The sequence below is a fragment of the Bombus bifarius genome, unplaced genomic scaffold, assembly GCF_011952205.1.
Source record: "Bombus bifarius isolate JDL3187 unplaced genomic scaffold, Bbif_JDL3187 scf7180000008421, whole genome shotgun sequence".
Lineage (NCBI taxonomy): Eukaryota > Metazoa > Arthropoda > Insecta > Hymenoptera > Apidae > Bombus > Bombus bifarius.
Window position 1 is genome coordinate 288,394 of NW_022884651.1, and position 15,373 is coordinate 303,766.

Here is a 15,373-nt window from a genome sequence, read left to right on the forward strand (position 1 = left end):
CTATATTTTCGACTTCTTTTTTCGCGTAGAATCACCCCCTTTCCGCTTGTACCGCCAGTTGCCAACCACCCTGTATATCGGCCAAGGACATCAATCTTCGTAAATGTACTGAAACTAAGGCTTAAAGCTAACTTTGCAGCTATAACTTAACAACAATTAAAAATCAGACTTAAGGGTAACCTTTAAAACTTCCGACAAAAAATAAGTTCCCCATTGTCCCTCACCGACCAACGATCGTGTTTAAAGTTAACTTAATCTAAATTTTAGAACTAAAACCTACTTGTAAGCAAAGCTAGACTAAAGGTAGATATTAAAGAGATACTAATCTAAAGTACAACGTTATATTCGAGCAAAATCTTTTAACTAAAACTATAAATGCTTTGGCAAACCAGTTGCTCTATTTAATAATTTAATATTTGAAAGGATTATATAAAAAAGCTTCCAACTTTTCTCACAAAAAAGAAAAAGCGCTCACAAAATGGACCTAGTCTAGATATATTTATATCCCTGTTGAGAGTCAGACGGACCACCATGGGGTTTTAGTCGATATAGTCCTACACTACCCCGTCGCTTTCTAGAAGAGCAGTGGGGTGTTCATGAGGATTTCCCCATGTATAAAAAAAAAGATATCTTGAAATCTCAATTAAAACTAAAACGCACCTATACAACGATGTTCTTGCGATGTCCCACGATGTCCCACGGTGTCCCACGGTACCCCCGCAGGGGTGTGTCAGACAAGTCTAGATTACCGAAAAACCGCAAAAGAATTTAACATGTTCTAGGGTGGCCTATGTTAAAATAGTTCTTAGCTTGAGTCTGTCGTTTTACAAATGCTAATATATTTGTGATATTTTTTAAATGTATATTATATTGGTTTCCTAATATCTACAATAGTATTTCGAGCTATTAATATTTGAGAAACAACTACCGGCACCCTTACACGGGGAGATGACTACGCTCGAGTCCAATTATAAGTATATCAAATGAGTAATTCTAATTTTCCATAAAAATGTATCCTACGTTGTATTAGATCTTGCTTGTTTTAATTTAATGCAGAATTCGAGGGAAGGGATAGGATAGATTACATAGGAGGTTTTTAACACGCTGAGCTAGCGCGTCGGTCGTGTGTTCCTTATATACCTGATGGCATACACTTGACAAGGTGCCGGAAGGTTTGCTGATATAAGAAGTAGTTTTTCCATTATAACGCAAACAAATTTAATAATTTTTTAACTTTTACTTTATGTATAAAAATATTAAGGAAATCAACGAGGAGTTTCACTTTGTTCAATCAAGAGTATGATCATTATCTATTTGCCTTATGCCATCCTGAAAATAAGTTTATTACAAACTATTTTCAATTATATATTTCTAATACTTTATCCGACCACTAAAATAATAACTTGTCATACGAAAATATTGTATATACATGTAAATTGTACGAAGCTCTGGAATATGTATATAAAAAGAATACTATATGCAAAAAATATATGATACGCAGATCATATGCAATATACAATTTATCCGAAATAAAAAATACTTATTTAAGATCCTTTAATGATAAAAAGACTAGGTTCCATTTATTTATCTATTTTCTATTTTCGCGTTGTGTCTAATTATTATATTTTCTTTATATGTTGTATACGTTTAATTCAAGTAATTAAATTATGAATTTTATTAAATTATTTGCCACGTTACTTAATTATAATTAATATAATACAATATAAAATAGAACAAGATAAGAATACATATCTATGATCCAGATTCTATCTCAATGGGAAATATACAAAAGCATTAATATCTTTTGGGGTGATACCATCTTTGAAAAATTTATCAAATATAATATAAAAATGTATTTTTCATATAAATATTAAATTTATATAATTTATATAATAAGAATAAGAGAAATCATTAACAAAGATTTTATCTATATTAAAAGCATTTTTCTTTCTATCAACGAAAATTATTAATAAAAGACTTATTACTTCTAAAGTTATTACGCCGGGCCTCTCTGCCTGGCCCAGGTCACACACCGCGGGCCACACGGACACCAGATGTCCGCTTTTCCGTACGGCGTACCCTCAATATCCTTAAGCACCCGTCATAAACCCGAGTCACTTGCCTGCTAAGGTCCTTCAAAACAAACAAACATCTGTGTCCGAAAAATTTCTAAAGACTATTGTCTACCACGGCGGGACAAGGGAAAGTTAGTTTTCTCACGTGCGCTGCAACTTTCCTCCCACTAACCACTTTCTCTCGAGGGCGGTTAAGACCCTTCGGTTAACCAATTAACAGCGAAACCTGTTTCCCTCACTCTCTTAACTAACATCGGCACCAACAAATCCGATGGTCCCGTGCGCTAGACACACCCATCCTTAGCTTTCCTCCGACACAGCATCGTCACTCAACTTCACTTCTTCTACATCGTTGGAAAAGTCAACTACTAAGTATACGCTAATGCCCAGCGGGGCAGTCTAAGCATAACGCGAGAGTCGGTCTCGGTATTGTCGAGCATACATTTCCTGTCCTAAATATCTCATAGTGCTACGTCCACTAATACATTGAATCCACTTATAAGAGCCCTGCTCTAACGCACATATCTATCTTAGCTTCGTGCGACAAGTTGTTAATTATTTCTTTCTCTACGTCAGTGTAATCTAAGTGTTGGAAGCATATAATTTATAACTCTGTGAATCACAGTGTTATACAACCTCAATCACCCCTATTATCTCAACGGAAATCGGGGGATCGATCAATTCGTGGTGTCGATTGTTATAATTGTAACGGGGATTTACGACCCCCGTTGACGTCTCTCCTTGCGATTACGTCTCCCCGCGATTGGTCGAAGAAACAAAAGTACATACTCATAACTAAGAAAGAATTGAACGGTTTTATTCTGTTATTTTAAGAATGGATCATTAACATTCATAAAAATTAACATTCATAAAAAAGAACAACTTCATTGGGGATACTGCTACAATCAGGTATCACAAATGAGAAGAAATTAAGATTTATACAATATTAAATCTGCATTTATCTTTATTTCGGCACTAGTTAAACATGTATCTTTTAAAAATCTAAAAAATTAGTAAGAATGATAATTTATTGGAAGCTATTGATATACTTCTGATCTACAATCGCAATAATACATAATTTATACAACTATTTTATTGAATATTTAAATAAATTATAATACATACATACATACTAATATATCAGATATATTATTTTGGTTTACTGGTTGCTAGTTCTTGGATACATTTCAATATTTCTTCAGATTTTAGATTTTGTAGAGACACACGACGTTCTACTCCAAATTCTAGAATATAATATTTTAGAAAATGTATTATTATTATTAAAGAAAACAGACACTTGGAAACTTAGAATTAAATATATACAACTAGTTCAAGCTCTGAAAAGATTAATTTTTGTTGAATGTGATATTCTTAAGCCCATGCTTTATCGCCATGGAGGAAATTTTGGGATGCAAGGTAAAACAAATTTCTCATAACAAAGGAGATTGCAACAGCATAGGAAAATGTTAATTGTGTTCCAGTGAAACAGTATTTAAAAAAAATATATAACAATCTAAGGAAGATTAAAATCATTTGCAGCTTGTGTAGAAGATATACATGTGGAAAGCACAGCAAAAGGATCGATAACTTACAAGCAATGCGAAATAAATACATCATCGGAATAGAATAATGTATAGCAAATGTAATATCAATGTGTATTGTGAAATATATTTTATATATTTTGATTTGATTTAAATACCACTTAGTCCGATATTAATATGCTAGGCACAAAATGGCCTATTGCTGGTAGACTGGGTTTTAAGAACTACATATCTTTGTAATGCAAGGATTAAACATTACGCACATGCATTAGTATGAAATAATTAATGTAGAATTTACCATATCGTGCATATAAAACGGGTTCCGTGTCAGAACATTCCCTAATTAAAACTGGAAATTGTGGGTTACTTCTTTTAAGCGGCACGTATTGTTGTTCGATAAAGTCTCTAAAAATATAAACAGGTTAGAGGGCAATATAATCAATTATGATTGAAATTGTATATTAATTAAAAGAGGTTAATAAAAAAAAATATAAAGATAGTACATTTTACATAATTAATTTCGCTATTACCTGACACCCTTACTAGATTTCGAGGTTTGACATAAAAGAATTCGTAACTCTTTCAACTGAGGTCCAAACTTTATTGCAGCCATTTTTAGACATATAGCATACACAGCCCCTAGCTACGTAACCACAACGTTACGTTATTGCGTCAACTTAATTGTAATACGTACCTTAATATTGTCTCCCATGTGACACTAACCTTAGGGTATGTGCACTAGTGAAAATAAATAAATTACGTACGCACAGCAGCGTAGTCGTGGCGAAAGAAACAAAAAGAAATTGATAACAAATCTATTGATTAAATGTCAAAATTATTTATTAGTGATAATTATAATCGCTCTATGGATTTGTCATAAGAATGAATATTGTCAAGGCATAAATCAGTCGCTTTGCTACATGATAAACTCCAATAAGAACAATTTTTATTAGTATTAGTTAATAACAATTTTTCTTATTGGATCATAAATAAATCGCGTATTTTTTATGTAAAATCCAAAGACATAAATAGACGAAAGAATGACAGGCTAGTCTCTGATATACCACCGTAGAATAATTTCAATAGTTTTTTAATATATTATCGAAGCATGATTTTGAACAGCTTTTTAAGCTAATCCACGGACAACCCTAGTTTCTGAGATATTCACAAAAAGCTGTCGCTATCACTACAGTAAATTCTGCCTACAATTGTGCATTTCAATGTTTCTTACAAGCGTAAAATTTGTAATAGTTTAAAGTTTTTCTCGATTTATAGATAGTTTTTAAAATACAGTCATTTTGTCTCAGAGTTTAATTTGTTAAAGTTTGTGTTCGTTTCTAAACCATTCAGTAGTTATTAGGTTTCCTTAATTTGAAACTTACAAGCGCGAGTAAAATGCTTTAACACTCCATGGGCAACAAACCAGTCTGAAATCCCTCAAAGTATAGTTCATATATTGAATAGGTAATATGCAGTAAGGTATAAAATAAACATGGAAATTAAAGTTAATGTATAATTGCAAGAACTTCAACTTTTATCATTATGTATTGAAGGAAGAAATTACGATTAATACAAATATATCAAACGTGAAAGTTACAACTATGTATTTAAAAATACAAGTATTTAAGAATATATGTATATATATATAAAGAATAAATTACCACTTTATCTTCAAATGTAAGGAAGATTGGATTAATAGAATTATATTAATTGTTCAAAGAGAAGTTATCTTTATTGTGGGACATACTATCATTTTTATAATTACAGAAAGAATCAATTTCAACCATGTGTATATATAACTACAATGGAAAATAAATTTTATAGTAAGACAATATTCAAGTAAAACAACATATTGTATGTCTACAACAAAATATATGATTAATAAATCAATAAATTAGAAATAGTAATTGTGGTAAACAATTTCTTTTTTAGCATAATAATACATATATCGTTAATAAGCGAAGATATATATGTTAAGGACTGTGTTTGATTTTCTTTAAAACAACTGTTCACAGCCCTGTGATAAATGCGTGAAATTAAAAGCAGAATTCAAAAAGTTCAGTACAGCTAACAAAAATATATCTTGCACGTAAATCAGAATTCGAAAACTCGAAAATCGACAAGGTATCTATATATGTGGTATATTATTCGCGTATCATCAACCACCTGTCGCGTATTCATATATTCAACAACACGTATACATATATACATACTCAGTACGTACGTACGTACATACGTACGCTTATATATACATACAGCAATGATACGCGTATCATTGGTTAAAAATTACTGTCATACTGACTCGTTTAAACGCAAAGGTAAGAAATCATTAATATCTTTATGATTTATACGATATAATATCATATATTTTTCGATATTTTTTAACAAAATTTTAAACATATATCTATTATAAAGTCAATTTGAATTTTTATACATATTTACGCCATTTAAAACTATAGATTCTATAATATGAAACAAATTTTAATTTACTCTTTATAATATTTTGTAATACAAATGAGACATTTAATATTTTTCAGATTCTCTGTCAGTAGTATAAGATTCGCGAATATTTTGTATATTTGTATGAACTCACATCGTGCTCCAAAAGTAGATAAATAATACCTGATTGGCCATTAACGTAATTTTCATAAATGAGAATATATTGACACTTGTTCGGCCCTTTTAAGTATTAATATAATTCAGGGACGCTCGATTTGACTCTCGCGGAAAAAGGGCGCCTGCCACTGCTTGACGACAAAGCTGCGGACAAAGCCTGCAAGTGACATCAGCAGTCAAAATAAAGCAAAGGTATTGTTGAATAAAAATTTATTATATCATCCTCGGAATAATTTTAAACGTACGATGCAAAGTACTCCTGAAACTTAACGATTAAGGAAATAATCTTGTAAGAATTTCAACTTTTATGTCCTACTTATGTAAATGAATCTTTATTTAAGTATTTATTCAACTATTAATCATATAAACATGATCTTTTTCACTTTGCCGAAGTAAAGTAATAGTAATAGTAAAATAGTAATGGTTATTTCTGTAATAACTACTATTATTTGAAATTTTTGCAGGTAAAAAATTTTATTTGTAAAAACCTGGAACAAATGCAACGTGACCTTCAAAATTTTTATATGATGTATTAATTAGAAAATTTCATTATAATCTTGCACAATCTCTACATTTAGCAGGGTTGCTCCCCATGAAAGTGTTACTTTCGTGCCTGCTAATCTCTGTGTAAGTATAAAATGTATCTGTAATAGGTTCAACAGCTCTGACATAATAGAAAACTAATGGGTACAACTAACCAAAATAGTGTATACTAAAAGAAAAGCTATAGAAGTATATTTAAAAATATTTATTGGGTATTGTAACAATAAAAAAGTGTTCAAACAAAATATTAAAAATAACATCATCATCATCATCATCATCATCATTATCAATGTATTTGCTATATATTAATTACGTACTATCCTTTTGTCATGTAGTTTGAACTTTATCCTATTTAAAAAACATCTGTCTTAACTGCAATACCATTCTTTACATTACACGTACCTTATTATATTGTACATGACGATTAACAATATCGCTTGAACTGTCACACGTCAATCTGTATATCACTGTCTTCGGCTTCACTTTCGGTACTAATCATAGCATCTTCTCCTACTAACAAGGCTGCAGGTAGATTTTGTGGAACATTGTCGATATCTAATCTCGGAGTTGAATAAACATTTAATACTTGAATCGTTGTCGGAGAAGTTGAAAGGCATTGTGACACTGATCCTAAAGGATCTGAATTTAGTGTGTCACAATCCAAAGAAGTTGATAATTGTAACTGTAAGTTATGTAACTCAGGTATATGCGGTCGAATCTAAAATGTAAAACAATATACGGTATCATCAACTACACTGTTTAAAAAAAAAGCTTTGGAGATACAATTTAATTAATTTTATTGATACTATAATATTGTAATTTTTCTACCTTCAACCCATCTGCTGTATGAGGATTTCTACAACCCCTGCATCTACATTCAACGCAAGGTTTACTTTCAACATAACAGGGACAACGTTGACCACAACATGTTAATTTCCCAGGTATTGCTGTAGCATTACCACATCTACATCCTTTTCTTTTACTTCGAGTAGAATTTGATCTTGGTTTTTTAAAAGCTGATGACTGAAGTGAAATAAATTCTTTACCCTTTAACTATTACAGAAAATTGGACTAAAGTAAGGATTATAGATTAATGCAGACATAAGTATTTAATAAATAAAAAATATAATATGTCATAAAATGCAATCTAAAGTTGATATCTGCATCAATCTGGGTATGGGACCTAGCAAAATATATATTCAAATTTAAACTAGTGTTAGTCTTGAAATATAATAAAGAATGTTAATTGAATATAAGCTACGTTATTAAGTGTTATACAAATCTAGAAATATGATTGTACCTTACAAGTAATATTAACGAGGATGCACGTCATTTAGCATTTAAATAAAAGTTATAGTGCAATGTAAACTTCCTGTAAGGCATAATATTAACCGAATATCTATTGAAATTACTTTGCTGCCCTTTGAAGATTTTTTCTGAGAAGGGGTCCCATATTTAAGGTGGGAAGATGGAATACATTTTACCCCTCCTACAGAGCTGTGTGAATTTCCATCCATATCCTGTTGTCCTACTTCTGTATCATCTGTAGCTGCTGCTTTCCGTTTTATTGTTATTTTGTTACCAGATCCAGCATACATCACAGAGTATATCGAAGATCCGTTTGATACAGTACGAATGGCAGGTGACTCTACAAATACATAAATAAATTTCTCTACATAAACAAATATATCTTTCTGCTTTCTTATGTAATTACAAGACATTTTAATAATAAATAATGATTATCTTATTTTTCAAAAATGATCATTTATCATCATTTTCAATAATGTGAAAAATTGAATTAAGAGATGATATAATATTTACAATATTTTAGAAAAATATTATGATTGACTGATTACTTCTTTCATTTTTTAGTTTCAAGATCACCACCACTTTCCTTAATAAAATTACATATTTTGAACCACATCTCGTTACAGCCAATATTAAAATGCAATTTAACGATTATGATAAAACGACCATGCCAAAAATAAAATATTGAAATCTTGGATGAATCATCTTTGTATCATTTTTGAGTTATGAGCAAAAATAATCAGTTAAATAGTCGAATATCTTATAAAATATTACAAAATTGAATATAAAATTAATTGTAATAAAATTATGAAAGGAAATTGTTGTCAAAAAACGCGCAGAGGTAAATGAAATTGCATTCTCGTACATTCGGTTCGTATACGAGCTGTCAATGTAAAAATAGTTGACAATGTATAGAAGATAAACTCTATAAATGAAGTAAAGATAATTCTCAGTATCAACAGAAAATGTTTAAAAATTCAAACACTTTTCAAGTAACAAAAAAATTTTGTGAGATATTAATAGTTACAGATACAATATTTCATCTAGATAATTCCAATATATTATATTCAAAAGTATGTACATATATTTTATTTATTTTTCGGTTTTAAAAAGGTTCTGAAAAAGCACTATTTGAAGAAACTATTAAATTTCGAGAATATATTTATATGATATATTATATTTAATAATTATACGCTATAATTTATAATTCAGTGAATACGTAGTTATTTTACCTGACTTCAACATAATAAATTCAAATAAATTTAAACAAAGTACTTAAAATATGTATAATTATATGTTATCTGTGTAAAGAATGCGTATAATATATCTTTTCTATTGCTTACTTTTCTATAGAATCTAGAAAAAAGAAGATCTAGAAATAATTCTTATAGTCTAATACAAGGTAATATAAATTTTTTAATTATTTGATATAAATTTCATAATGAGAATCAACGAAGCATTTGTTATTCTAATTTTATAATTACAATTCCTGTATTTTAATCCACTTTTTCGTCTTTTTGTTTAAACTTTTCTATATTATATATTTTTATAAAATATCTTAAACAACATTATACAGGGTGATCCATGTAATTGTATCACCTTATAACTCTGTTACCAGTGCAGTTACAAAAAATGTCAAAAGAGAAAAATTCAATGAAGATTCACTTATTATTTATACTTATTTATATCCGTAGGATCTCTCTCTCTCTCTCTCTCTATCTATCTCTATCTCTTTAAGAAGCACAATGATATATATACAATCAGCAATCGCATAGGTTTTTAATATGAAGATAAATACTTTTTTTATTACATGGATAGATTTTTCTCGCCATTCTACGTACGTAAATGAATATGGGGTTAAAATAGTAACAAAATTATTAATTATCGAGATATTAAGAAGAAAGTATTTATTGAAGAAGATGTTCAAACGCTTGCTCTTCATCACTTTGTAAACATTTCAGACAACGCTTTTTAATTATTTTCATAACTGAGTTTAAGATTTTTATGATTATCGTTGCATTTCGGTATTATCCGTTCTTTTACATCCTCTACAGAATTTAACGGATTTAAATAAATTTTTTAAATAACGAATACGTATCTGTTTCTGTCACGACTACCCACATCAATGTCGATAATTACGAATTTGCTATGAAACGTTTGAGCATCTTCTTCAAGAAAGATATATTTAAAAAATATCTCGATAACGAATAATTTTTTTACTATTGTACCCCACAATACTCTTTTACGTAGAATGACGGTAGGAAGCTATCTAAGTAAAGAAGTATGCATTTCCACTAAAAAATCATGCAATTGTTGATTATATATACATCAGTGCTCGTAAAAAAAGATGATTTTACGGATATAATACTTACTGAATCGTTCATCTTTCTCCTTTGACATTTTCTCTGAGACAAGTACCTGATCCACTTATATATAATTTACTTCTAACAACATGTTTAACATAAACTTTTTATAATTTGATACAAAATAATAATTACATATCTATATTTTAATATCTTCTCTCTTCCTCCCTCCCTCCTCCCCCTTCTCACTCTCTGATATTAAATAGTATAAATATACCTAACCCGAATATTAAATGTTTTATATATTTCGTTGCGTATATTTTACAGGACCATTTTGTATTTCTTTGAACATATATTAATCTAAAAAAAAATTTGGTAATTATTTAGAAGTACTGTCACATTACCGATTTCAATAATTTTTAAATATGTTATAGAAATTGACATTTTGAACAACTTTTTTTTCTATACATGTAATCGCCATTCGGTCATAGTTTTCGAGATATTTGAAAAACACTGCCGGTACTGAATTCTGTGATGAATCCTGCTTGTAATTATGCGTCCGTAACAACATATGCGTTAGCATTAGTTACCGGCCGCCTTACGGCGGCAGGATAAAATGGTACTTCAGCCAAACTTATATAAACTATAAACAAAAAGTAAAAATTAGATTTGGGTTAGACGTTATTTTATTCAATACTAACGTATAAGCTATCACAAACGCACGATTATAAGTAGAATTCACTGTAGTAGTACCGACAGCTTTTTTGCAAATATCTTGGAAACTAAGACCAAACGACGGTTACATGTGCAGGGAAAAATTGTTCAGAACCATATCTCCGACGATATATTAGAAAATCATCAAAAGCCAAGATGGGATGACATCTTTCTAAATAATTATTGGCGATAATTGATTCAAAATAATTACAAAAATTAATTCGTAATATGGAATGTTGACTTAAAGATATTTTATCCAGAAAACCCAAATGATAATAAAATAGTATATAAAAGTAGCAAATAATAATTAACGTCTTTTGAATACTTCTCTGGACTACTCAATGATTCGTGTTTATATATATATATATATATAGATGTTCTTCTAAGACCCCTCCCAGAGACTTGCTTCTATTCGGCCAAAGAGTACGTCGTAAATAATTACAAGGACATAATAAGAAATAAATATTTTGGAATACAAAATTACTTTTATAAGAAACTTGAATATTTTATATCTAATTGTGAAATAGAAATACTAAACACTTTATCAATTTCAATGATGGAAATTGAAGAATTATAAAAAATTTAACATTATATGATACATGTTAACAAAAGAATATAAGTCTACTTATTTCATCTTTTATTAACACAGATAAGTATGGATCTTTTATTAATACGGATAAGTATGGATAAATTAAAATAACGTAATTAAAAATTTGGTTTTGACCAATTAAAATGTACTAATAAATTATTATACATGGTGCTCACCTCGTTAATTAATTCAGAAGTAATACCGCCGGAGCGATAAAATTGTATCGATATACAGTTGTGTACAAAAATAAGTAGGCAAGTAATGGATATAAATATTAGCAAAGTTTCGTTAAATAGGATTTGTTTGCACAAAAATGTAAATATTAATTTCAATAATTTACTATGCAATATATGCACTATAAAGATATATAATACTTACTTCCCCTTCCTGTACATCTATTTTTGCCCCGAACTGTATGTAATCTGTTACCAAAAAAGTTACCAATATCGACTCTGTACTATGGCAGAGGCATATATATGTATATGTAAAATGAAAGCAAGAGTGTGTGACTCACGGTGTAATTAGCAACACTTTCTTTAAGTATCAAGAGGTTCACTTTGTACATTTTTATATTCGTATTAACCAAAACATTTTAAGTTTATATCACCAAAGTAACAATTGGTATATACTATGCAGAGCTGTTTGTATAGAAAGAAATTCTCTGAGACGACACACAGTGTTATATCTTTCAGCCAATAAGCATATCAATGTTTAATTGTTAGATCTATCAAAAATAATTAATCAATCTCTTGCTCCTTTGTACCTCTGCATAGTACTTACACATAAAAAATGTATTTAGAATGATCCAAGAGAAAACTGATTAATTTTACCAATATGTTTGATAGGTCATTCTGAATCACGAAGGTCACGTAAGTATACTATGGATTTTAGGTGTCTTCAAAATAAAGAATTTTTAGACTATATGTTAAATACCACATATGATGCTAGCTATTGGTGAATAAAAAACTATATACAACGCTCAGTCTCTTTCTAGATTCTAAGTTATTAAGTTCTGTTTGGTAACTTAGTTTCGCAATGCTGTGTAAGTTTTCAAACTTAGAATATGCTAAATAATAATGCAAAAATTGCGATATATAAACAATGATATCCAAGAAACATATCACATCATCCTATATTTTAAAATATGTTCAGAGAATTAAAGAAAATTGATGCACAATTGTCTAATAGTAATATGAATTGTTACTTTACATTCAGGAAAATGAATAATATTACATAGACATGAGTTTCATCCTACTGGTAAGGTAGACTCCCCTTCTACTACAAAATTATGTAGCACATATTGTTTTGTATCTGGCTTCACACATTCTTTTTACAGATGAAGTTCAGAGTACCTGTGATAGTATAAATAACAATCATAATAATCACATTACTGAGCAACTGAAAATTCATATACTATATTTCAATAAAGTTTCCAGTACTGAGTTCCATTAAATGTGTGGTATAACATCATTAACACTTATCTTTATTTAACCACACATAATACATGAATGACTCATGCCAGAATGTTACACAGATTTCTTAAAAAACAACTTGCCTTTGTATTTAAATAAAGTATTTTGTTTGCAGTGATAAGAAGAATGTGATTCCAACATGATGGAATATCACCATATTCCAAAAAAAATGTTACGACTTTGTTAAATACTCATTTCCCAGGGAGTTAGATGGGACGATACAAACCTATCCCATGATTATCCAGATCAACGAATTTAACTCTGTTGAATTCCTTCTTCTGGGATTATATGAAGTTGAAGGTACATGGCAATGGTAATCCAGTGTCAAGCTAAAAATTGATACAAGCAATACGCAATGCAAGTGATGGTATCAAAAATGAAATTTCTACGATGTAACTGTAACGATCGTTATAACATCGAATACATATGTTTATGAAAGTAGAGCTATCGCTTTGAACATTTCCTTTAGTATATACAAATTTAGTATATATAAATAATAGTATTTATAGTATTTAATATATACAAAAGTAAGAAATCCATGGAAAATAAAGAACTATCGTTCTATTCTAATATTGTGTAGAATCTTCTTTTTAAATAAATCAATAATAAGTAAACCATGACCTTTTTGATTCAGAATGACTTGCTAAACACATAGATAAAACTATTTAGTATTTCAGTATTTCAGTATTTCAGTATTAATGTCAAAACTGCTTCTGATATAATAAAAGTATATATCAAGGACAAATTGTTATATTAAAAATGAAGAATCTTATTCATTATCATAATATTTCTGCTTTTCTTTTCTTTTTTAATTAAATAACTTCCTTAAATATTATTTGATGTAGCAAAAGCAGTAAGGACATTTAAAGCTTTAATAAATTTAAATAAATTTTAATAAAAAAATAATGGAAGGATCTAAAATATTTAAAAGAACATTTAATAAAAAAATGATTTCTTTTTATCAATATATGCATAGTTTTAAACACTATAAATTTCAGTTCTAAAAATTATTTCTTCTAGTTGAATATCCTAGATACAAATAATCTTACATGATTATAACAAAAATAATATACTATACCAGATATACTTTGTGACACTGCTTCAGAATTTTGTATAGTATTTCCTTGAGTTTGAGTTGAGGTAGTACTTGTATAAACACATGGTAAAATACTGTACGCAGATTTTGACAAACCCGCTGTACTTTTAAATTCATCTTTAAAGCCAGAACCCTCTTGTATGAGTTCCATCAGGCTACTAGCACCGATAGCTGATGCATTATTACCTGTTTTATTGGAGGACACTGAAAGTATTAAACTTCGATAAATGTTTGTATTTGTCAAGTATTCACACAATTTCTTATAACACTGTAACAGTATTCGTAATTGAACATTTTCAACATATTTGTCATAATCCTTGCACCAACCACATGACGGTTTCAATTTTTTGCGTCCACCTCTACAACCACGACACACATGATGTTGACAATTAGTTTCAGTTGGTGTATGAGGTTCGATTAACAAATTTGAACACACAGTACAACTTAAACTTTGTCGCAAGTATGGAACTAGCCTGTATAAATCTGTCCATGAATTTGGATCATCGGTATCCGCTTGTAAAACTAACCGACACGTTGATACATAAAGACTTGTGGCATTCATCTTCCTTTTTTGAACTCTCTTAAGAGCCCCATAAGCAATACGTATAGTTATATCGGAAAGTTAATTAAACAAAGTAACAGAACATATTCACTACACACAAAACAAAATATCCGCCATATTTAATTTTCTTTCATTTGTATTTATAGAGGGCTCTCTCTGAATTACTCTGACTGCAAAGTATTGCTAGATGGGAAAATCTCTTAATAAAAAATTCCTAAATAGTTGTTAAAAGATTTAACAAAACTAATAATGGCAAAAATATTTCGAGTTATATTTGTTTCGAGCCGATATTTTTTATTACAATGAATATTTAATATAATATATAATTGTAATTATGTATACATATAACCATGTATTTTCAGTAAAAGTAATACTTTTACGCAGGTGCATACATTTATATATACATATATTCATGCGCGCACCACATACACACACGCGCGCTGAGAATATTGTATATACAGTATAAGATAGTACGCATACATACATGCATGCATATGGTATAATGCCATATTTATCGTTACTCAAATTTATTACAGTAACAGTTTTAAGACTGA

At 29.4% G+C, this 15,373-nt stretch overlaps 2 protein-coding genes and 2 long non-coding RNA genes across 5 annotated transcripts; 2 read left to right on the plus strand and 2 right to left on the minus strand.

Moving 5' to 3' along the window:
• Positions 1-3,084: 3,084 nt before the first annotated feature.
• On the minus strand, positions 3,085-4,290 carry LOC117212952 (NADH dehydrogenase [ubiquinone] 1 alpha subcomplex subunit 2). Its single transcript, XM_033458122.1, has 3 exons — positions 4,147-4,290; positions 3,915-4,021; positions 3,085-3,319 (listed from the first exon to the last, which is right to left on the minus strand). The coding sequence occupies exons 1-3, from the start codon at positions 4,227-4,229 to the stop codon at positions 3,225-3,227; spliced, it is 285 nt and encodes a 94-aa protein (XP_033314013.1). The 5' UTR covers positions 4,230-4,290; the 3' UTR covers positions 3,085-3,224.
• Positions 4,291-5,636: 1,346 nt separating this feature from the next.
• LOC117212955 lies at positions 5,637-6,771 on the plus strand. The gene is made up of 3 exons (XR_004488565.1): positions 5,637-5,934; positions 6,320-6,521; positions 6,697-6,771. It is a non-coding gene; the product is annotated as an uncharacterized LOC117212955 (long non-coding RNA).
• On the minus strand, positions 6,054-14,959 carry LOC117212944 (E3 ubiquitin-protein ligase MSL2). 2 transcript variants are annotated; one of them, XM_033458105.1, is made up of 5 exons: positions 14,240-14,959; positions 8,260-8,423; positions 7,604-7,798; positions 7,178-7,493; positions 6,054-6,389 (listed from the first exon to the last, which is right to left on the minus strand). In XM_033458105.1, the coding sequence occupies exons 1-4, from the start codon at positions 14,817-14,819 to the stop codon at positions 7,221-7,223; spliced, it is 1,212 nt and encodes a 403-aa protein (XP_033313996.1). In that variant the 5' UTR covers positions 14,820-14,959; the 3' UTR covers positions 6,054-6,389; positions 7,178-7,220. The 2 variants fall into 2 exon arrangements, with proteins under 2 accessions (XP_033313996.1, XP_033313995.1); XM_033458104.1 differs by having other exon boundaries at positions 8,188-8,423.
• On the plus strand, positions 7,493-8,143 carry LOC117212957. The gene is made up of 2 exons (XR_004488567.1): positions 7,493-7,716; positions 7,838-8,143. It is a non-coding gene; the product is annotated as an uncharacterized LOC117212957 (long non-coding RNA).
• Positions 14,960-15,373: the final 414 nt, after the last annotated feature.